At 39.3% G+C, this 24,729-nt stretch overlaps 1 protein-coding gene across 5 annotated transcripts in view; it reads right to left on the bottom strand.

The window, feature by feature from the left end:
- Window positions 1-24,729, bottom strand: part of BTBD8 (BTB domain containing 8) — a 1,983,533-nt gene that overhangs the window by 336,730 nt on the left and 1,622,074 nt on the right. For 4 of the 5 annotated variants that reach the window (XM_044085661.1, XM_044085663.1, XM_044085664.1 and 1 more), the window contains one exon: window positions 16,756-17,503. In XM_044085661.1, the coding sequence (XP_043941596.1) occupies window positions 16,756-17,503 (748 nt within the window). The remainder of the gene's footprint in view (window positions 1-16,755; window positions 17,504-24,729) is intronic. The other variant, XM_044085662.1, reaches the window with a different exon arrangement.

Here is a 24,729-nt window from a genome sequence, read left to right as displayed (position 1 = left end):
ACTATAGAGTCACCTATGACTAGTGTGTTGGATACGTTGTTTTGCCTTATTGGCTGTGGTTGAGTGGCACACTGAGTCTGTGGGCTGTGTGTCATTTGGGTTGTGTTGGGCAGTGGAATTTGTTTGCGTTTCTGCTTTGGAGGTCTCTGTTGCTTGGGCAGATTATTAGTGAGAGCCTCCACAAATGTTTTTGTGTTTCTGTGTGTGGATTTTGGTGGTGTAGATTTAGTGAGACTATGTGATAAGTGTGGTATGGTGCAAGTGTTTACCTTCTCCTCTTGAATGTCAAGTTCAGTCTTGGTTGGAGACAGCTTTACCTCCAGTTTGGCTAGATAAGTGCATCTCACACAGGTTGTAGTGTTGGGTGGTAGGAGGAGAGGGTTGTCTGTGTATATGAGGCAATTTCTATATTGCCCCAAGATGCCCAGATTCATCAGATAGACAGGAGAGATCACTGGGAGCAGACCCTTGGACATGCCTGAATAAAAAAAATATTTTCCTCTAGGTAAGTGAAGAAAGTGAGAACAAGAGCTGGTTTTCTCTAAGCAAGTGAGGAAAGTAAGTGCAAAAACTGTTTTCCTCTAGGTAATGAGAAAGGATGAGTGCTATAGTAATTAGTAGATTATTTAGTGCTTACAACAAGTTTTGAACAAGTGCTGAGCACGAATAAGCAAATTCAAGTGCTAAAACTAAGAATCTGTATCTGCACTAGACTAGTTACATGAAAGAAACAAGTGCAAATGCAGGCTTTTGTATGGTTGTGAGAAGCACCCAAATAAGAGAGAGACTACTCATGATGATCCTTATGGGGAAATCTGCCTCCCACACTGACATTTTCCCTTTCTGGATCACGAGTAAACTCACAAAATAAAAGTAAGAAAAGATAAGAAACCACAATGGGGCACTTACCTGAAACACAGCTTGGGAACCAGCACAGGAGGAGGAACATTCAGACAAATAATCAATGATGGTGTTCAGACTGGCATCAAAGAGTTTCTGAGATATTTGCGTCCCTATGCCACCTTTATGCCATATGTCTTAAATGGGGAGCACATGCATGGTGTATAATGTCTGTAAAATCCTAAGACTTTAGTATACTGGCTGGATGTTGGGCTAGCCATGGCAGGGAATCCCTTTAATTAAGAATACTGTAACAATGATAAGGAAGGATATCTCAGTCAGAAGGTTATCATCAAATGAGGTTGTTGCTTTTAATTTGACTGGTAATTTTTATGGTTGATGTTGGTACAGGCTGAAAACTAAAAGATGCGTTGCTTTTGAAAACAGAAATTATTACGCATGATTGTTGAAGGGAAAAGATCAAAATGGGGTGTTTTTGAGTTTAGTAATAACTTACAGACAGACAAGTAGAATGTAGGTTAAAAAATTATGAGAGATATGAAAGGAGAAGTTACAGAAATAAGCAGAAAGATAAATGGACAGATGAGGAATTGTAGCTAGTGGTGTGGTGTGATAGGAGGAGGAAAAGTAGGAGTTTAGGAAATAAGTGCAGTATGAAGAGGAATGATACCAACTATCATATGCTGGGATAGGGCAATGTGGGAGAGCATTCTTAGAAGTGTTACCTAGACTAACCAGAACACAAAAACAAGACAAGATCAGGTGATAACAAGTGGATGCAGGAATTACAAAGTGCAAGTGCTTGGGACTACCTGGATGGAGGTGGGTGGGTTGTAAGACTTGGCAGAGAGACAAGGTCTATGACAGGGATAGGCTCTGTCCTGCCCCAGAAGGGACAGTAGTGCTCAAAACTGACTTGGAAATGTAAATCTCCATAACTGTAATTATACTCTATGGTGAAAAAAGGGTGCGAGTTATGAAAATGAAGAAGCAAGGGACAGGTATTCAGGCACTAGGCAAAGAGAGATAGAGAGAATATAACTGAGGCAAAACTCTGCAGACAAACTAGGCCAACTCACAGCATGGCTTAGTAGTACTACTCTAGAATGCAGGAAGTCTGAAGCCTTGGAATGAAGATGGGATAACCTTCCGCGCCATTGCCTGCTGTAAGTACACTGATGCTATAAAAGAAAAGAGGGGCAGAGAAAAGATGGATTTAATTAATGAACTGAAAGGTTACAGATTTATTGGTTCTACTTTTATTTCCCGATGCACAACTTACATCCCCCCCCTGTCACAAACAAAAAGGTTACTTCTGTTAGAACTAAAGTATTTTAGCAAGAGGTTATACTATTTGCAATCCTAATGTGGGAGCTCTACTCCCACACTGCTGATCTCTTAATGTACTACTCTGGGGTCGCATCACCTCAAACAAAAATATAATATATGTACTTCTCTTTTCTCTGAGCTAGCACAACTCCAGACGTTGCATATTAACAGATTACAAATGTGAAGTTGGGGAAATTCATTTTTTGTAACACATTGCAGTTAAAAATGTATTAATGTATTAAATTTGCTGGCAGTAAAGTCCACAGTAAGAAGGGGACAGTGCAGCAATAGTGGGTAAGTCAATGTAGACTAGATCTGTTTAAGACTGACTGTGAAGCCAGAATGGAAGGGCAGCAGCAATCTACACAAAGAAGCCCAGTAGATGTGAGGACACAGTGAAGTAGGAATACTATCCCACAAAGTGGGCAAAGGAGTAATCTAGGTTATAACTTAAGGTAAGCACCATAAAAGTTAAGGTGTCAGAAGGGGTGGAGAGCTGCTATACCAATAGAGTATATTGGCCCCAAACACACACGCACACACAGGATGGAGGATGAGAAACGCTGGGAAGAGTATAGAGTATCGTGCAAGAAGAGGATACATGGAGGCTCTTCAGTTGTTAGAAAGACAGGGATACTCCATGATAGCAAGGGAGTAGGAGGGTATTGAAATCTTAGACCATAAAGGGTTCAGCCAGCTGGTACAGGATTACACTAAAAAAAATCCATCTCATGATCTTAAACACAGAGGGGTCAGGAATTTGTAGAAGAAAACAGTTATCCAACAGTAACAATGCCACTGTATGGTTTAGAGTAGGGAAACTGGTAAGAAAACCAAAGGCAAACATGATGGTGTGTTATTCCAGGGGATCAGTGCATTATGCTATGCTAGGGGGACAGCATCGGGTGGCAGACTGATGTGGTGAATAAACTATGAGAGTTAATAAAGGATACGGTAGAAGCAATCTGAAACGATCAAAAAAAAAATGAAACAAAGACTAATAAAGTTAAACAGAAGTGTAAGACAAATCATCATTGTCTTTTTCACATTTTTCTACATAGGGTTGGCATGCCACATGTAACTCGCCACCTCTCTTTATTCATTGCCATTTTCCTACCGTCTTCAAGAGTCATACCAAACAGTCACAAGTCCTCTCTCATGCAATCCACCCATCTCTTTGCTGGATGCTCTGGTTTCCTCTGATCTTCCTCCTGTCTCACCCAAATCCTCTTATGCTTTTCTGTACATTCTGGAACCACTATAATCTATTCCTCTTTGACCGTCTCTATAACTGGAGCTACTCTGGCTTCTTCTCTGTCATCATCATTTCTTCATCTGTCCAACAATGTGCATCCTACCATCCATCTCAGGCACTTCGTGTTCATTACTTCTAGCTTCCTCAAATGCTCTGCATTAACTGCCCAGGTTTTTGTACCATACAGTACTACTGACTGACTCACTGTATTTTTGCACATTACTTTTCAGCTTCTTTAGCATTCTTCTGTATTGCACTACCCGTGATACTCTGTGCCAGGTAGCTTCAGCTTGTCTAATTTTAGCCTTGACCACCTCATTCAGACTTCACTTTTTCCTCAACCTCCCCTCCCAGATACCTGAAGCTGTTAACCTGTTCCATTATTTTCCTTCTATCTCAATCTTCAACTTCTACTAATTTTCCCTATTTGCTGCTATGACACCTGTCTTATCTGTACTCATTTTCATACCACATGCCTTCAATTGTGCATTTCATTCCTCCATTATTTGCTGAGTTCTCCTGTTTAAGGTCTGCTTGCAATACCACATCATCTGCATGTAGCAGCTTTGTTAATCTGTCCCCTCTAAACTTTTTGCTAATGTAGTCCATCAGCAGTATGAACAGCAGTGGGGTTGGAACCAAAGCCTGACATACACAAACTCCCAATGAGAACCCTTCTCTGAGTCTAAATACTGTTTGCATCTGTATCACCTGGTCCTTGTACACATATTGCGCTAATTCTACTTATGTTTCAAAGACTTTGAACCATTGCAGGACTGCCCTAACCAACTTTCTTAGAACCTTCTTATATGCTTTCTCCAAATCTAGGAATGCAGAGTTGGGCTCTTTCCTCATCTCTAACTTCTTCTCCACCATCTGTCTCACTGCAAACATCATGTCAGGTGTGTTGCATCAAGACCTGAACCCGAATTGCTCATATTCCATCTTTCTTTCTGCCATACTGAGCATCTGTTTATCAATCACCCTCTGCAGCACTTTCGTGCAATGTATTAAGGAGTTTGACACCTATACAATGTCCACAGTTGTGAATACCCCCTCCTTTGTCCTTGTATACTGGCACTAGGATGCTTATTTTTCAGTCATCTGGGATATACCTTTCTTTCACACTGTTACCTTCAAGAATTCAAGCAACATTTCCATCATATCTGCTGTGACCTGAACTGATCCTGATGCTTTCCCGGATTTCATTTTCCTTAATTTTTTTTTTTAAACATCTTTATTAAATCTGGCTTTAGACAATGACATAGGTAAACATACTATTATCTTCTCTTCAATAAATGTAACATTTTTCATGCAGTATAGGTATGTTTTGTTTTTAATATTACCTCCAACATATACCTTGGATCAATTCTTACCAGTGTTTTTATATTATGTCTAATTTGTTTTAATTATTTAAACTGCAGATATATTTGTTTTATTTTTGAAAATTGCAAAATGACTGTTCTTAAAAAGTTTTGTAATAATTTGGAGCTTTTCTCCCCGTGTCTCAGCTGAAAAGTGGCTTCTACGCAGGTCGGACTTTCCCGGTAGTCAAATGTCTATAAATAAATAAGTTGCATAAATTGATTAATTCCTGCCTTCCTTTAAAACCCACTCCTCCCTCGGATCATAATTCTGCATGTATTCTTCCCACAAAATCCATTTATTCCTACTTAATTGGCCCATTCCCTTTTCTAAAGATCCCGTCTCAAGTTCTTCTTATCATCTTTATAATATTCAGTACTTCAATTATAGTTAGTTTAGATTTTGATTTCCTACAGTAAATGCTTTTTTGGCAGCCAATAGCATTACACTTAGTAAGGCCTTATTAAGTCTAGGTAATTTAGATCCTATGCCCTAGCACAAAATAATAATCTCCTTAGTTACAATGATTTGATCCACAAATATTTCTGACAAAGTACTCTGTAGGGATTTTTTTTTAAATATGCCGATTCATTACGTTACTCAAAAACATGTTGCCAGCTCTTTTGTCATGCACTCTCTTTCCCATCACACTTCCAGTACTTCCAATCTACCTGAGGAAAAATTCTCTGAAAATTGCTTGGAGTTTAAGAATCCCTATGCAAACACTTTTAAGCAAAAATGCTAAACCTTTTGGACTTTGGGTTTTAATCTTTTAAATTTTAATCTGGACCTTTTTTTTGCATACTTGGGAGCCATGCCCTCCTTCAAACCCTACTCCTCCCTCGGATCATAATTCTGCATATATTGTTCCCACAAAATCCATTTATTCCTATGTAATTGGGAGCCATGCAGATGTCTGAATTATTCCATTGCAAATTAGCTTTCCTTTCCCACTCTTTTCTAACTGCCTCTGATTGATTTGTATAGTTATCATACAATATTTTGTGTGTCCTACTAATTATCCCTTTTTAATAGCCTCATCTAAAAACTCTACCAGAGTTGGTCTTTGACTTAGCAGTCCCATGTCTAAGTCTAGGTAATTCACATCCTATGCCCCAGCTCAAAAGAATCATTTCTTGTGCACAATAATTTCAGCTATTCTAGTCTACTGTGTGTGTGGCCCCCTTACTGTACCTTGGGAAACAACATGCAAATTATGTGCTCCTACTTATGAATACAGAGTTTCCAAACCAACATTCTCATATTTCTTTGGAAAACTATGTTATTTTTGCTATATTTATCCTTCTATGCCCCCATAATACATCCTCCCTATTGCAAATCAGCTTATTGTCCCCACACAAATAATATCCCCTTGCTGTAAATGTATTACTTCGTACAAAATTATCTTAAACTCCATAATAGCAGTTTTAGGGGGAATACAAACATCTGTTAGCATAATCCTCACTCCCTGCTAATAACCTCTTACTACCACAAATTTACCATTATTCTCTTTCCCTCTGTTATCACTATTGGAGCCCCACTAACAATCAGTGTTACTAAACTTTTTCTTTGTAATATTGTGCTAAATGTTCACACTGAAATTCTTTCTTTACCAAATGCATATGCTCATGTTTATACAAATGTTCCCTGCAAAACTGCTTACTTGCACCTTGCACTTCTTAACATAAATCAATACTCTCAACTTTTTGTCTGTACCTGTAAGGCCATTTACATTCCATGACAATATGTGCAGAGTTAGCCATTATGATAGAAAGTTATTACTCTAACCTGTTTTACATGACAGTTCTTTTGAATATATATTTCCAACATTTAGCTTGCATGCACACATGAATGCTTAGCAGGATGATCTCTTATGTAGTTGCTTCTTCTCATTTCCATTTGAATGTCATAACCCTAAGACTTTTTGCTTCAATGAAAGCACTCAAACAAAAATACTAGATTTTCAAAACCCTCCATCTCTTTTTAGCTTACCATAATTTTCAGAAAATTAAATTACCTCTCCAGATAGGAGCAGTTGCTCCAAACAGATGGCTCTACCCTCAGGCGCTATCTATTCTAAATTAAGGGATGTCAATGCTAAAGTGCATGTTAGAGCCTATGTTCCCATGTACAATAATTGCTATCTGGTCTTTTCTTCTCTCTATTCCCCTCCCAGATGTGAAAAACAGTTTTTAGGCATAAAAAAGTATACTGGCCATCTTTAAATAAAATAAACTGTACACTGTCACATTAAACTCATTGAAGTACGAACACTGCTGGGAGGGCAACTTGTTATATGAAGTATTCACTACCTCCTATCTTTACAATGGAGTTTGATTGCTAGGAAATTGTTACCAACTCTGATGACATTTATTTATTTATTGCATTTGTTAACCGGGAAAGTCCACTGAGCCTGTAAAGAGCCCATTTCCAGTGGAGGCCCGGGGAGAAAAGCTTCACCACGATACATACAATTAGAGTGAAAATCACTTAGAAAAACAAGATAGTACAATACAGTTACACTGCATGAGACTGGTAAATGGTAGCAAAGGTGTATGAAGAAAAATACAACCATTATCTTCGGAAGGCTGTCCCCCTCTACAGTTCCAAGAAAAGGACCTCCAGTCTACTCTTTACCATCATGTCACCCACTTCCAGGCTGAATCCTGTCAGTGAACTTATGCTCAGTCTAGTAATCACAGGCTCATAGGTAAGTACTAAGTTAAAGACCCCAGAGGGCCTTTTTAAGCCTAGCAATGCTTCCCAAACGTAATTAAATCTTGACCATGATATTAGTTCATACTTGGCAGGTTGGTTTTATGTCCAGCTTTTACTCAAAAGAGCTATCCCAGGGCAAATGAACAACAGTACGGCAGTAGCTTATTGACCCAATGCTACTGGGCTTTATGTTGGGCACGCAATAGCCAATACAGGCACATATTTCCAACCATCAGCATGGTTGGATCCTTGGTCTAGGTCAGAGTAGACTGGGTTGTCAACCCATTTAAGGCAAATACTCATGTCTAGTTTTAGGTGCAATTAGTCTCCATGACCAAATCATCTAAAGCCAATTTTCAGCCACAGGTGTATAACAAAACAGAAGACAAACACAAGGTGGAAGGTGGGGGTGAAGGAGACACAGTAAAAGGAGGCTAATAGAAGGGTGACAAGCTGAGAAAAGCAAAACTGTAAAATACAAGGGGACTGGAAGACAGGAATGGAAGCTTTCATTAGGTTATACTGCAAAAATGTAAAAACGGTCAGATCCTTCAGGCTGAACAATAATAGGGGGAAGACAACAGAAGGTAATAAATAAAGGTGAAAAGAAGCCAAATAAATAAATGAATGAATGAATTATTTTCTTCAATCTTATTCATGAAGGAAAGGAAGGGGAGTGCCATACTGAATGAGAACCATGGAAGAATGAAGACAGCAGTGGAAATACACTGGGATAGACAGTGGAGGCAAAAAGAGATAGATGCAGCTGCCCTAAAGCAGACAAACACATACAGGCCACACGCATGCTTGTCTCTCAAAACCCTTAGGAATCTCATCACTGTGCTGGAATATCTCTGAATTAGATCTCAAGTAGTAAATCAACATTATAGGAGTATCTAAAAAATCAAAGCTGACAGGAATGGCATTGATTATGTTCTACTGATGTATGCTGCTGGCTCAGCATGTAGGAAGCTCTTCTCTGAAATCAGAAGATCAGAAGACTATGGGTTCTATTTTCCCATGAACTGTAGTGCAATGCATGGATAGCACTACATTCATGAGATGCCAGTTTTCAGCTAAGATGCTAAATCACAGCCTGGTATGGTTGAATTGGTGGTAGCTGATACTAATGTAAAGATCACACGGATGCACTGAAAACACCAAGAGAGCTTTTTATTTCAAACAACTTCATTCATTTTTGTTACACTTTTAAATGATTTCCACTGGCTTAGATAAAAAAATGTCAGTTATTTACTTCCTATAATGTTGGATCTAAATTATCCATACCCACTCCCCCTTCACTGATGAAACTGGCCAATACAAGGCATCAAAGTGGTAAACAAGTTATTTTCTAAATATACAGCTCTTCCCCTATCTCACAGAATGTAGTGCTTGCTTTGTGTTTGCCTCATATCAAGTTCTCACTTAACATCTACTTAACTTACCAAGATAAGTAAAAACTAACAAAAATTTGACAGGCCACTGGAGGTCAATAACATCTGGCAGGATTCATAAGATGACAACTTGAAGGGGGATAGAGGGAAGGTTTGCTGAACTAGACAGAGATAGATAATCAAGGTTCAACATTATTTCAGTTCATAACTATTGTATCTCTGACTATACAGTCCACCCATTTCAATTATAGGAAGAGAGATCCCCTAATGGATTGGGTAGCATCAAGTCAGAAGATGACAGCCCTGAAAGAAGACCTTGATCAATATATTATATCAAATTTGTAGTACTTAGTAAAGGTGTGCATAGAAATCCAGGCAGCAATAGCTACACAAGTATCATTAATAAAGCACCTTCAAAGAAGGCAGAGAAGTGGCTATTGTGCTTGTTGAGTTAGCATTTAGTACATATTAAGGGGGTGTTTTAGATAAGGTACAGAGACATCTATATAGGGTAACCTTTGATATTTTTGTCCCATTTTTGCTATGCAGAAAGAAACAACAACTGATCACATTGCCTGAATTGTTTTGTACTGCACAGGTATAATCTCAGTTGCCTCTGGGTATCTGGATAATGAAGAAGATACTATTCCCCCAGTGCTGTGAGATGGAAAAAAAAACACTGGTAGATGCAAAGGTTGAATGAGGTTGGTTTCTGAAGAGCCATCTTAGGCAAAAGTGAAGAAAGTATCTGTAAAGGAACTCTGTCCTTATGGATTACCAGATATGGAGTCTGCATGACAGAATTTGAAGCTTTAAAATTCTTCTAGCCAAAGTAATTGCAACCAGAAGAAAGAATTTAACAAGGTAAAAACTTCAGCTCTGTCAAATGAGTCAGTCTGAAAAGAGATCAGATTAACTTTTCAAAATGAAACTAAGGTCACAAGGCAGGGAAGGATCCTTTGTAGGGGGGTGGAGCAGGAATGTACACTTTAAGAAGGTCTTGCATACTCTTGGGGAGTTCAAAGATTGGAAAGTTAAAGCTTTATGGAAGTTAGAAATAGTAGCTGGTAGGTGTACCTTAAGTGTCAAGAAGATACAACCTGTACCAAAGACAGGAGAGAAAAATAGAAGAATTGAAGGTATTGGTGTCTAAAGCACATTGAACAGTACCAAAAGAAAACTTCTTCCATTTGCCGTTATACACTTTATGCATGGACAACTTTTGGGTGGCTATGCTGTGTACCTGACCATTACTGGAACAAAAGAAACCACAGGGTTAGACAAAGAAATGTGATAGCCAGGTGAGGCCTCTGACAGATGGGTGGCAAAGGAGATCCAGAAGTGGATCCAGAAGCAGTGGTGTCCTCAAGGGATGATGCCACAGGAAAGGAAACCAAAACTGACAAGGTCAGAATGGGACTACAAGGATACTAGTCACTCTGTACAACTTGGCTTTCTTCAGAAATTTCATCATTAGTGGAGGAAGGGGAAAGTCATGTAGAAGACTTGAAGACCACAGATGGACAAGTGACCAAACCATCACTTGGAATCTGTCCTTTTGACGAGAAAATGCCAAATAACTTGCTGCACTTGGGAATGCATATAAGTTACAGCAAGACATCTGCAAGCAACACAACAGCTCCTGTACGACTTGTGGATTTAAGGATAACTTGCATCGGGATGCACTTGTTCAGCAGGCTTGCTAGGCAGTTGATCTGCCCCAATATGTGTGTTGACAACAGAAAGCATCTCTAAGAGATTGCTCATTCTCACGCTCTCATGGCCTTCAAACACAAGGGAGTAACATCTGTTGCAAACTTGCTTACAACACTGCCATGTTGTCCATGGAAGGGTATAACATTTTGGGGAAGGAGATACCGAAAGGCCTACAATGCTAGAAGGACCACCGTCATCTCTAGTATATTGATATGTATGCAGGCCTCTTAATGGGACCACACTCCATGGACTATCTGCTCTGAACATTGCCCTTTCCTTACTCCATGCTAAAAGTGTTTGTGATAATCATGACCACTGGAAGGGTAACACAAAGGACATTCCTACAATCGGATTCTGACTGTCCAGCCACTATGCACATGATTCTTGCATACAGTGGATATGCAGATGGGTATGATCATACCATTTGCTCAATGAAAATACTATACCCTTAGTGCCCACTGTGACACTCTCATGAAATATTTGGCATGTTGCACTAGATGAATTGTGGCTGTTATCATTCCCAATGTCTTGAGAATTATGCATGGTGTTGGGATTAAAAGGTTTAACACATAGTAAACTACAGCTTAAATTGGAAGCGAACAGTCTGGAAGACACTTGGCTATCCTGTGCATGGAGTCAATATAGCATCTGACAGATATTTATTTTACAATTTGTTTACTGGGACAGTCCATTGGGCCAAGAAGAGCCTGTTTTCAATGGAGTCCTGGGGAGAAAAGCTCCATGAACAACAATATAACATGAAGACAATGCATTTACATTTATGTAATACTACTGAATAACAATGGCATTACACATGACAGAAAATCCACAATTGCAGTGAAAACACAGTCAAAAAAGCAAAAGGTAAAATTACACACACACATAAATAAGTCAATTAAAATAAGAAAAATCCATTGGTGCATATTCCTTTTAGATTTGTTACAAATCACGGATTCACTTCAGAATCTCGAAATTCCGAACCATCGAATGTCATTTTGGAATATTGAAATTCCGAACCCCCCCCAAAAAAAAGGCAATTTAAACATTTATGCAGGGGGGCGACCCCGGGAGCCCCCCACACCCCCTCTACTAAAATATACAAACTCCAAGATCACACTACAGTGAGGAAAAGAGAAATCTCCCGTTCTGCGCTGTATGCAGATCTCTGTTCAGAATTTTGAAATTCCGAAACTTCGATCATATGGTCTTGACTATATGAATTTTGAGATTTCAGGATTTCGATATTTTGAAGGGAACCTGAAATAACACAGGGTTGTCATTACAGTTTTACATGAAATCTTAGCAGAGTTAAAGTAGGATAGGGGGATAAGAGGTGTAATTGTTGAATGTAAGAAGGGTGGGACAATAAGAAAAAAAAGTAGAGCAAGAGTAGGAGTAAATGAGAAAAATGAAGATGGTAGTAGTCAGGGAAGCTCAGTATGATGAAGAGAAGAGAGAAGTAAAGGAGTGTGAGAAATGAGGAAAAAAGAGGTGAGTCACGTGGGATGAGAGCAGGAACATTCCCAGAGGGTTTTGAGATGGGAATGAAGCAGGATCTTAAAGGTAAAGTTGTTGTCTGTAGTACAAATAAGAGGTGACAGGGAGTTCCAGAGGCAAGCTAGGGAAAAGGATAGTAGGTGTTTGCCTGGAGGACGAGCAGGCTTCTGCAGTTCAAGCAAATTCTGGTTATTGGATCTTAGAGGTCTGTTGGGTAGGTGCATTTTGAAGGAGGAGGTAAGGGAGGGGCAGATGGATGGATTAAATATGAGTTTATGAGCATGAGTAACTTGAATGTAGGTAAGATGGTTGGGAAGTTCAAGCCAATTTAGCTTCTGTAGGGCTTTGCAGTGGTGTGAGGTGGATTTATAGCTGGTAGCAAACTTAGAAATTTTGTTATAACAGGAGGATAGCTTTGTTTTTATAGAAGATTTAAGGTTGGTAAGAAGTGGGGCACCATATAGGAGAGAAGGACTGAAGAAGTGTTAGAGAGTACATGTTTAGTGGTGGGCGTGATATAACGGTTATGGCAGTAGAGCATGTCGAGTTTCTGGTGGGTTTCCTTTATATTGGTTAGTAGGTGGGTATCAAATTTTAACTATTCATCAATAAGGACTCCTAGAAGCTTTACATGGGAAGCTACCTCGAGAGGTATTGTTTTGACTAGTAATGGAGAATGAGTTCTTGTCTATAATGGTACTTATTGAAGGGGAAAATAACATAATTTTAGTTTTTGATGTGTTGAGTGATAGGTGGTTGTCTATCATCCAATGTTCGGTATGAGAGAAAGCATCCTGAGTTAGTTTTAAGAGAGTGGAGGTGGAAGTGGCGGAGCAGATGATCGTGTAGAGTCCTCTGCGTATTGAATCAGTTTCTCATTTTGTGCAGCTTCTAGCTGCAATCTGTCTATACTTACTGAAATTCTTAGGGCTAGAAGTTGAAGTTATAATTCCTTGTTTCAATGAAGGCCTCCCTGGTGGTAGGGACTAGGTGTCAGTCATCTAGGTAAGGCAAGAGCCGTGAAAGCTGAAAACTACCATGTACTTGGTGAACAACTTGAGGGGCTGTGATTAGTCCAAATGGCAGAGCTCAAAACTGGTAGTGCCTGGCTATAAGAACCTCTTAGAAGCTTTGGCAGTTTAGATGTGCAGATATGCATTCTGGAGGACCAATGGGTACATTCAATCTCCTTCCTGATGACATGGAAGGATGTACTGCACAGTGACCATATAGAATTTATCTTTTTGAAAGTACTGATTTAGCACACTGAAATCTAGGAAATACCTGCGGTCCTAGGATGTCTAGAAATCAAAACCAATTTTAAATAAACCGTGTATCCTCTGTAGTCTGTAGGGATCTCTTGTTGTGCTCTTTTGGATAGAAGAGAAATGACACTGAGTTCTCTGCCAAGTTTCAAAGCCTAAGCAAACAAAACACTTCACTGCAATACCTGCCAAAGCTGCTGTAACCACTCCATCAGTCTCATTATTGAAAAGGTGGCATGAAAATGCTAGATATTTTAAGCATTGTGGACTACTGTGCCTCTGTCTATGAGTATCTGGTGTCAATGATCTTCTCAGTGCAGCTAGTCTTTGTTCAGCTGGAAACTATTCAAACACATCATAGTTTAAGGCATCGGTGCACAACATCCGGCCTGGGGGCCAAGTCCGGCCCTCCACACAATGCCATCTGGCCCCCAGAGAGTAATCCAAAAATTTAAAAAAAAAATGAAAAAATACTATGCCTTATTCCAGTCATGCAAACTTTCCAGCACATGCTTACTTACCTAACTGACTGCAGTTGCGCACACCTCTAATTTTAGCCATGGAAGTAACTATTCTTTCTTGTTTATAACTTATAGCCTGTAAACAGTAGGAACTTTCTGAAAGTGTTTGTAATAAGTCATGACTGCAAGCCAGAATAAAGTTAAATGCAAAGTTGATGTAGAAAACAGGCAATTTCATGACTGCTGGCTTAAGTAAAAATGCCAGGCACCTGTACCCCAGGTTGTCCCTGTTTGAGGGAGACTGTCCTGGGATCAGCAGCCTGATCCAGAGTCCTGCACTGCTGATTAAAATCCTGGCGAAACAGTCTCTGCTTGTTTTTTTTGATTGGCCCGTATGCTGATATATGAGGCAATCAAAAAAAAAAAAAAAAAAAAAAAAAAAACGGAGCTACTTCTGTTTAATGTGGAACTGCCTGATGTTTTGCACTGAACAGAAGAGGGTCCACTGTGTGATATACCAGCATATGGCCAATCAAAAATCATCAAACACGGACAAGCCCTTCCTGGCCCGCCAACCTTGCCTGCACCTATTGTTAACTCGTAATGACTTACTATGTTTTGAGGTGGCCTGCATATGCATTAAGAATTTGTGTAGTGGCCCTCCCCACAAAAAGGTTGTGCACCACTGGATTAAGGCATTTATGGAAAAAGTACCAAAGAAGATCCGCGGTGGTGCAGCAGTAGCGTTGGTGCCTCACAGCGAGAGGTTCTCCCGTTCGATTCTCGGCTGGAGCGCCTTCTGTGTGTTGTCTGCATGTCCTCTCCACGGTCAAGTGGCGTTCGAAAGACATGCGTAGAATGGGCATGCCTTCGTTGAAGGTTGGGCGTTGAGCTAGCACCTCGGCACCCGTAAAAAAATCTACTGCCAATCATTAGCGGACCGGAGTTCCGCTGTGGTGACCCCTAACCTGGAAAAGCCGAAAGAAGAACAACCAAAGAAGAAAGCACACTTTCCCCATTCTATCAGCAGCCTTATTGGGTGAGATGGGGTCAGCCACACTGGGCACTCACCAAGCCCTTTCCATGATCATTTCAATCACGTGGTCTCACAGGGTGGGGGGAACCAAGTCACTGCTGACATGGAGGTAATTGGGTTTAAGAGTGATGGGGCCAAGAGAGATAAGATCTGACACAGACCATACCAGTAAACAGTCAGTGCCCAAATTCTTGGTGCTGAAACGGAGACTGGGGAAGGAGCAGAAGAAGCTGATAAAATAGTCACTGTGGTATCAAACAATGTACTGCATTAACAGAAAGTTTTCTGAAGAAGCCTGTTTCAGAAAGTATGAACATGCTCAGTATACTACACTGTGGTCCTGTGCATCCCTTTGTCTTTTTTTTGAATGAAACAAAATCAGTATGAAGTCAGAATACACCATCACTGTGCCTGCTGTCAGCCAGATAAGAAAATCACAGCAGCAGTTTTGGCTTCAAAGAAGGAAAAAAACAAGGTTACAGTGAGATGTATTACAGAATCCCAAAGCAGCTATGTACTTCTCAATAAAATAAAAAGCTAAAGTAACTGATAAATAATCACACTTTCACACAGTTTCTGACTCTCATCCCCACTGGTATGACCAGCAGAAGCGGCAGAATGAATAGACCATGGGGACAGTGGGAAAGCTAGATGGTCAGGTGAAAAATGATGCTATGACTTTCAGCCTAAAGCCTGTAAGTCAACAGAAAACACGCAACAGCTTTGCTACAATAACAAACTCATAGCAACTGAAAATAAAGTTCTTAGTAATTTCATAATACACAAGGCAGCCACGGTTGTGCAGCGATTAGCGTTGCCGCCCCATAGCTACAGTTTCTCTGGTTCAGTCCTCGGCTGGGGTGCCTTCCGTGCAGAGTCTGCACACCCTGCCTGTGGTCGCATGGGATTCCTCCGGGTGCTCCGGTTTCCAAAGACACATCCCAAAAACATGCTGTAGGTGGATTGGATACTCTAAATTGGTCCTAGGTGTGAGTGTGTGCCTTCTATGGAAGGTTGGGCCGGGCTGGCAACTTGACACTGTAAAACTCCTCTGCCAATCATGAATGGACAGGTGATCCGCTGTGGTGACCCCTAACCGGGAAAAGCCAAAAGAAGAAGAAGCAATTTCATAATACACAGTTTATACATTAACATTCAAATTAAAAAATCCTAGAAAATTAAATGACATACTGCGTGATGCAAATGGTTTTCTTTTGGTCCATGCATTCTGACTATCAAAACTGAGCTGGATACTAAGAACCATTTCACAAAGTCACATTCCAGGGCTTCAGTTGACTTTTATAGAGATTATTAATAGTATTCAAACTAAGAGTACAATTCTGATATTTAATTTTGACAAAAAATGTCAAGGTACTGCAGATTATGTGTAAAATAAGCACTACGTGTAATCACAGTTTTTGACTGAATACAAGGTTACAGGACACTACTAGTCCAAAAGATAAGGTTTTATATATATATATATATATATATATATATATATATATATATATATATACACACACACACACACACACACACACACACACACACACACACACACACAAATCTAAGCCTCAATTAAGAAATGAGAATTACAGCAAATCAGTCTCAAACATTACATTGCCAGCTTAGTTGGCTAGATAAAAATAAGTGTGATCTCAGGAAATGAAAATCAAGAGAAGAATTACTGATATATTAAGCTAAGACATGAACCTCATTGAGTTCATTATATACACACAAATTTTATACATACACACACGTACATATATATAAAATCACAATTCACAAACAGCACATGATAGGCACTTGGATTGTAGCATAAAAATGTAACTGTCTGTAATGTATTTTTCTCTCTCACCTCTGGTTGTCTCTTTCAGGCTCTGCGAATGTATGTCTTGGGCCCCATTTGAGGGTATCATACTACAAGTAGATTCAGTACCAGAAATCCCATTTGCTCCACCTGCATCTATTTTTTCACAGGATTCTCTGGAATGCTTACTTGAAGAACAGTCATCCTTGGCTAGACTTGCAGACCCAGTGGAAGTGGAACTCCTACTTAAATCAGACTGGGATATTCCCCTCCCTACAGTTTTCCTGGCTGTTGATTGAAATTTTGACTGAGAAGCCAAACTACCTGTAGAAACTTTGGGTTTGGAGCCAGTACTTCCACCATTGTGATTTTTAACTGGTTTTGCAATGGCATGTTTTTGTCCATTTGTAGGATTTATCACATCAATACCTTCCTGAGAAGCTGAATTTTCCTCTTTTTTATTACCAGTAGTGGAAATTTTAGGTTTTGTTACAGACCTGAGTTTTAATGTGCCATTTGTTTCCCTTTCCTCTGGTTTTACATCTTTTACTGGCCTAGCAGTTATTTTTTTACTGTTAGAGTCTTTTCTTTTTAGGTCTTCAGTTTTCAAAGGAAATTTGTTTACAGTGCTTCTGCTACCACCAGCTTGAGGTCCTGATGTTCCTAACCCATCCGACTTCATTTTCTTCTGGCTAGTAAGTGAAGAACTTCTGGAACTTTGTCTTTCTGTTAGCTCTGAAGCTGAGTGCTTGGAAGCATCTACTTCTTTACTACGACTCGAAGTGTACTTGTTCTGCTGGAAAGAACAAAAATATAGTTACTGCACTATCAGTATTAACACCCAGGCTAATGAAAACAATAGATATCTCACACAATAAGTATGCATTTATCCTAATGATTAAGACCATGACTTCATATCTATGAACAATAATGCAGATGAATGCTACATAAAACATCAGTGAGTTCAAACCATAGGTGTTCAGTCTACATTTTTTTTGTCAAGACTGACTAGCAATAGCATAACATAGCATAGTATAGATGGGGGGGGGGGGGTAAAGGGGCAACTGCTCCAGGTACAAAGTTGCAGGGGGAACATCTGATCCTAATTGCTCTTTATTGCATATATTTGAGTCAAACCTGAGTGCTGTACAGTTCTGTGGAGGGTATAAACTAGATCAACTGCTACCACCAACCCTGGGAACTGCAGATTAGTCTTCCCAGTATTATTTGTAAAATCATAAAGAATATTATAACAACACTTATAAATAATATAACAGCAGCCTGCAGACCCTTGACTCAAATCAATTTGACTTTGAAATGGGTAAAGTCCTGTCTATTCAATCTGGTGGATTTTCTTGGAGTGAATGAAGCACTGAATATTGGCCCTGTCGTTATATACTGCCTACCCAGGCCTACCTAAGGCCTTTGAGACTATCCTACATTATGGTACTACTGTAAAACTCACCCACCTATTAATCCCTGTGTAACCTGCCAGACAGCAAATTGGCTCACTGACAGAACACACACTGATAGCTTCACACTTTGCTTTACAAGATTTGCTACTAGCAGCTTCATATTGTGCCCCCTCCTCTAACATACATTTCCTTGAAGTCCAACTTAATGTCAAAGGTCACTGACTGAAAAAAGTTTGCTTATGATAACAGACTCACCACTGTCATTAACTTTTCAACTGGCACTAGTATCTTGCAAGAAGGACTAAACCACATGGTTTACCTTCATTAGGTCCTGTGTCCATTGTCCGACATGCATTACATGGAAAGGACAACAGCAAAAAAATGCAACGCCGACTCACAGAGGTTCGAATGGCTATAATACGAATGCACTATGCCATTCAAACACATGGACAAATGTCGAAAATGGCTTTCCGTCAAACCATTTTCGACATTTGTCCTCAGAAATGTTCCGTAATTTGCTCTGTCGAGTCGTGCAAATGCACAATCTCACATACCATTGTCGACAAAATGAAGGTAAACCAAACCACACTGGTGCCTAGTGTCATGATCATGTAAATTGGGCTCAATGCCAAAAATGTAGTACAATACTCTATGGGCAACAAGAAGACCCCTGCACCTACCACATAAAAAGGTGCTCCCCCCAAAGGTAGTACTGTAACTAGGGACCTAGGCACATTTATGGACAATGAACTCTCATTTCATCATCATGTAGCCGTTACTGTTAGGAAATTATTCTACCTAGCCCAACTAATTACTAAAGGCATATTTCCTAGATCCAAGGAAGTCATGATCTCTTGCTATTCATCCCTAATTACACCCACAAGAGAATATAGCGCATCATTTGACATGTACCTATTCAGACATATTGTCCAACCAGAAAGATTACAATGCTCTTCAACCAAGAAAATCTCAGGTATGAGTAACTTAAGTTAAACAGACCAAATAAGAGCCTAATCACTTCAATCTCTTAACCACAACAAAATCAGCTCCAGTATGAAACCAAGCCAATCCAATAAAATGTACTGGAACAGAGTACTGGATGGAAATAATTTTAATAAAAAACACACAATTATTAAGCGCTTTCATCTCCACAAAGATAGACTTCATCAGAGTACATAATTACACTCAATGACCCTATTTAAATATCTTGCCAAACAATGCAATTAGTTAGCAATACAAAACACCTGCCCACTTTTCACTTACTATTAATGACAAAAAAATTCCTTAAAGGGAATAAACATGAAATAAAAAAACTCATACACACATTAAAATTTCAAACTAAGCTATATATATGAAATATACTAAACATTAATTTTTTTATTTTTTTATTTTGATCTCTAACATTTCTCAGCTTCCTCCTGCAATACATGGGATATAGAAATAACTTCATTCAGACCTGGGGAAAGTTAGCAGCAGGTCTCAATTGCCACTGCATCTCTTTCTTCATCAAAGCTTTCTTCCAATTGTCCCTTTTCTGGTCAATAGCAACAAAATCCAGAATGCTGAAAACAAATTTATCAAACCACTCACACACTAAGGAGTGTTTGGTTCCACTTCATATCATCGAAATTTCATTTCATCGAAATTCAAATCATCGAGACCAAATTGTCGAAAACTCATTTCGTCGAAAACTCATATCATCAAATCTCAAATCATTGAAAACTATAAAGCAACTAGAAATAACATCCCAGACACTGTTTACTACATTTATGCAGGGGGGCAAGGGAAATTACCTTTTTCCCCCACTGTAGTTGGTATATTTAATTATGGGGTGGGGGTGCTGCAGTATACAAGCTCTCTCAAATTTCCGACCACCACCATTCATTTCAGACGAGTCCATGTTCAACCCCACACCTAATAGTGACTTATATTTATGGACCCAATTGTTATAAACATCCTGGAGAATTCCTTCAACCAGTCCCCCAGGATAACCTCTCTGCTTAAACATTTCCCCAACTTTATCCAGTTCTCCCTTCACATCCTGGAAATGGGAGGTCATCCTCGCCACCCAAATACCCTGACCTTTAACCAGGCTCTTCTTCTGCGTTAAAGGGTGGTTACTTAAAAAATGTAAATAAGAGATGCAAAAAGTCTCTTTACGATACACATTGGACCTGAATCCATTCTCATCATGTGAAATGGTAATGTCCAGGTAATTAATGTATTGCATGCTGTATGTATGTGTAAATTCCAAATAATGTGTGGTATTATTTAAGTAATCCAAAAATAATGGAATATCATCACTAGGCCAGGACCCATTCCACAAGAAAAACAAATCATCCAGGAATCTAGTGTATAACACATTCTTCCAGTAGGGACAGCTAAACAAAAATGTATTTCCCCATCCCAACAGAGCCATATTCGCATATATGGGGTCACATGCTGCCTCCACAGCTACCTCCTTAATTTGTTGGAAATATTCCCCTTCAAACTGCACAAAATTGTTTCCAAAATTAAGGACAATCTCACATAAAAGCATGATCCTATCGTGCAAAAATGAGAAGGTCAAAAACAAGGTTTCTCCAAATAACTCTAATCCCTCCTCCTTAGGTATCACTGAAAAAAGGTCCTTGATATCCACAGTCAGGAAGGATAAACCTTGTTTCCATAATTCCTTTTTTAATTTACCAAGGAAGTCCCAAGAGTCTTTCACAACATGGGGAACATTTTGCAGTAAAGGCATACCATCCATCCAACTAAAACAGCAAGTGGATGCATTTTGGACCCACTTGCAGCTACAATGGGTCCTGAATGCTCTTCTGAATTTTAGGTATCCCAAAGAAAGTGGGAATAATAGGAAATTTGTGGCTTAAAATTTCATACAGTTCCACACCGATTCTTTGTGTTAGTACATATTCCTCATGATATGAATCTATCCTGGAATAGGCTATGTTAATTTCATTCTGAGATACAGGTTTGTAAATTCTTTCATCAAAAAGAATAGCCTGCATACTATTAGACTAATCCACAGAATTAAAAATCACCAGCCCACCCCCCTTATCGGGTGTCATAATACAGATACTACTATCCTGAATCAGATCTTCCAAAAACAAAATTTCATCCCTGGAAAGGTGTATCCTTCTTCCTGTTCCTACAGTGAAGATTGGAAATGTCTTCCATAACTATTTTTTCATACATATTCAATAGGGTGTGTAGTGGTGGGTTAAATGTCCTCTTTTTTTTTTTTTTTTAAAGTATAGAATGTCTATTCTCAGGACCTTGCCATCCCTTCCCATCTTATTTAGAAAACATAATGCTGAAATTAAGCTTCCTTAAATACATCTTAAATTCTACCAAGCTGTCCACTATATCCACTCCCCTCTTGGGAATACATTTGAAACCTTTGGAAAATAATCTGAAATATTCCTCAGTAACCACCCTATCTGTGTAATTATAAATGGTATACCCAGTATATGCGTTAATTATCTCCTTCTGAAGTTGCTCCTGGCCGTGTAATAATTCCTGCTTTGTGGTTGAAATCTATAGTTCGTTGGGTATTGTTCCTTCTTCAAATATCTGTTTGCCAGTCTCTCTGAGCACCTTAATACCTGAAAATCTTGTTCAGGATTTTCACAAGGTACATCATAACGGATAGTCTCTTGGTTATCATATCTTTAATGTTCCTCTTCCACCCAGACTGTACTTCCCTCATAGAATCACCTTGTCTCACTTCAAATCTCCCATTTTCAACAGGGTGAATGTCTACTGTACGTGGCAATGGGTATACTTCCCTATTTTTATATTGCTTAGCATCCCTTTCCAATTTCTGTTTCTTTTTAAGAAACAGTGAGTAACTTCTTTTTTCTACCTTATCTAAAATCCTGCAGTAAAATTCACACTATTGCAGAAACAATAATTAAATTATTAAAATTATTTCCATCCAGTACTCTTTAATTTCCTAGACAGTCTTGATCAGTGTACTCTGACTGGCCTATAGGGCTGTGAAAAACCCAGTCTTGCTTAACATCTTAATCCACAAAAAAAAAAATTGGAAACACCAATACCCACTCCACAGACCTAAACCTGCATAATATAAAACGAACCTGTTGATTCAATATACCTCTCTCCCAAAGGATCCCCCCACCTATGGGATGAGCTCCCCCCTCAACGTAAAAAAAAAAGAAACAGTGGAATCTGCACTGGCTAATTCCTAATGATCTACTGGACTAACTGCGAATGGCAATCTATAAACCTATAAGGAAATATTTTGGCTAGATTTAAATGTACAAAAAGAGAGCTATTAGACAAAGCTTTTTTGGTCCAAGAGCACTGGATGGTTAAATGCCAAATGGCTCAGAGCCAGCAAGGGGGGTGAGACTGACATAATGGTGACAGACACAAGGTACAGGATTTGATTCTCACCTATGAGGGAAACTGGTTACGTTTAAAACGGTCCACAAGAACAGCTAGCCTAGCACTTAACTATGAACCTATGAAGAGAGTAGAAAAATAAGTCTACTGAATCAAATCATAGCCTAGAGGATACATTTCATTAAAACCTCAACCTTAATCCCCTCCATTAACTGCCAGACTTCTCACAGACATCTCATAGCTTCCCCTCAACAAAGTGCAAACGGACAAACACCAAATCAAGTTCTACCGTGTCAATTTTACATTTTTCAGAGTGTGTTTTCATGTGTTTTAATGGTTCACATTGAAAGAAGTACTGTTTTCATATATGTGACCCCTACTGGATGTTTCTCTTTCTCCATGGTTGAGCAATGAAAAAGAGTGGCTTGAAGGACAGTCCCTTCGCTGGGAATGAAGTTCCTCAGAGTGGCTTAGCAAAGGAGCATCACCTGGTCCCTTCCCCAATATCAGCAAGAGTGGTCCTCCCTTACCCGACAAGGAGCTGCAGAAGACATGTCTTCCTCCCCGTCCTAAGCGGCTTCCCAAACAGCAGCAGCAATGGGACCAAGACAAAGTAATGAGCTGCGGAAGGAAGAATGGATGGACACAAGAGAGTCACCCCATCAGTAGCTGAGGCAAAGGGGAAGCCAGAGTCCAGAACAAAGCACCACAGATATTTTCACTCTTCGTGCTGCTCACAATGGGAGCAATTGAGTTACCAGGACCCAAGCTCATGTCTCTGCAACAAAAATGTATTTGACAAGGAGTTGACAGAGCTTTGAACAGTTGGGTCTTGCCTCCTAACAGAAAAGTAAAATTTTGATGTAAAACTGTTTAGTGGTAACCATCAAAAACACTAGCCCCCACATCTCTCAACCTTGCAGAGCAAGAAATCTGCACAGACATAAATAATGGATAGACAAAGGCCCAAAATGAGGGACGATTTTTAAATAGTGCTCCTATAAACATAGAAAGTTGATACAATAACAGGTTTTGCATTAGCATGGATTTTCTGAAAGGTATGAAGTCTTTTACTCAAATGTCTGTCGTTACTTTCTGACTTCAGTCCTCAATGATTTGTTAGAAAACCAAACATTTTATGAGGAAAATACCAAAAATATGAGGTAAAAATCTTGACATTCTGTGAAAATCTGGACAGTTGAGCAGTATGACTAGCCCCAATACCTAACACTTTTTGACAGGTCCTGCACGTATATATTACAAGGGACTACATTCAATAGCTCAGTATAGTCTACTGAAAAATGTGTCTGACAACCAGGTAGCAGAGCTTAGCATAATCTGTGAAATATTCAGCCAGGAAAAATACGTTTTCAGGTAAACATTTTTAATGACTGCTCCCAAGACCACAGGAACTAGATACTAGCCAAATGTTTTGAGTAAAGTAAAACTTTTTCCCAAAAATCAATTTGAAAGACATTTCCAACAGGGAACCAGGACCAAAAAAAAAAAAAAAGGCAGATTTGAGGTATTTTTTACTGGCAACAACTACAAATACCAGTTCTAGGCTTTAGCAAACATTTCTGACAGAAAAGAACAAGTATACGTATATACAAGGACTGTATGTTTGCAAGCTATTTAGGCAGTATTAAAAAAGGGAGGGGAAAAAGAAAACAGTTTTAATCAAGCTGGCTATTAAAATTTCCCTACCTAGCTGCTGGAGATTGGAAAAAACTAATTATACAACGACCCCCCATTAATATTCAAAAACGTGCACGCTGATTGGTCAGCATGCACGTTGTAAATCAGAGTTATAGTAATGGAAAAAGGTCCGGTTGCCCGGACTTTTTCCATTACTATAACTCTTTTTTTACAGCAACAGAGAACGCAAGATCTCTGTTGCTTCACACTGTCTCGCTATGTTAAACTCGTTTAACATAGCGGGACAGCTTTAAAAAAAGCAAGGAGATTCTCCATTGCTTTTTTTAAAGCTGTCTCGCTATGTTAAACTCCTTTAACATAGTGATACAGTTTGTAAAAAGCAACAGAGATCTTGCTTTCTCCGTTGCTTTTTTCAAAACTGTCTCGCTATGTTAAATGGGTTTAACATAGCGAGACAGCTTTAAAAAAAGCAACGTAGATTCTCTGTTGCTTTTTTAAAGCTGTCTCGCCATGTTAAACCCATTTAACATAGCGAAACAGTTTGTAAAAAGCAACGGAGATCTTGCTTTCTCCGTTG

The sequence above is a fragment of the Protopterus annectens genome, chromosome 10.part0, assembly GCF_019279795.1.
Source record: "Protopterus annectens isolate FY-2018-M chromosome 10.part0, PAN1.0, whole genome shotgun sequence".
NCBI classification, from domain to species: Eukaryota; Metazoa; Chordata; order Ceratodontiformes; family Protopteridae; genus Protopterus; species Protopterus annectens.
Note: the sequence above shows the minus strand (reverse complement) of the source record. Positions and strands in the feature narration are given on the sequence as shown.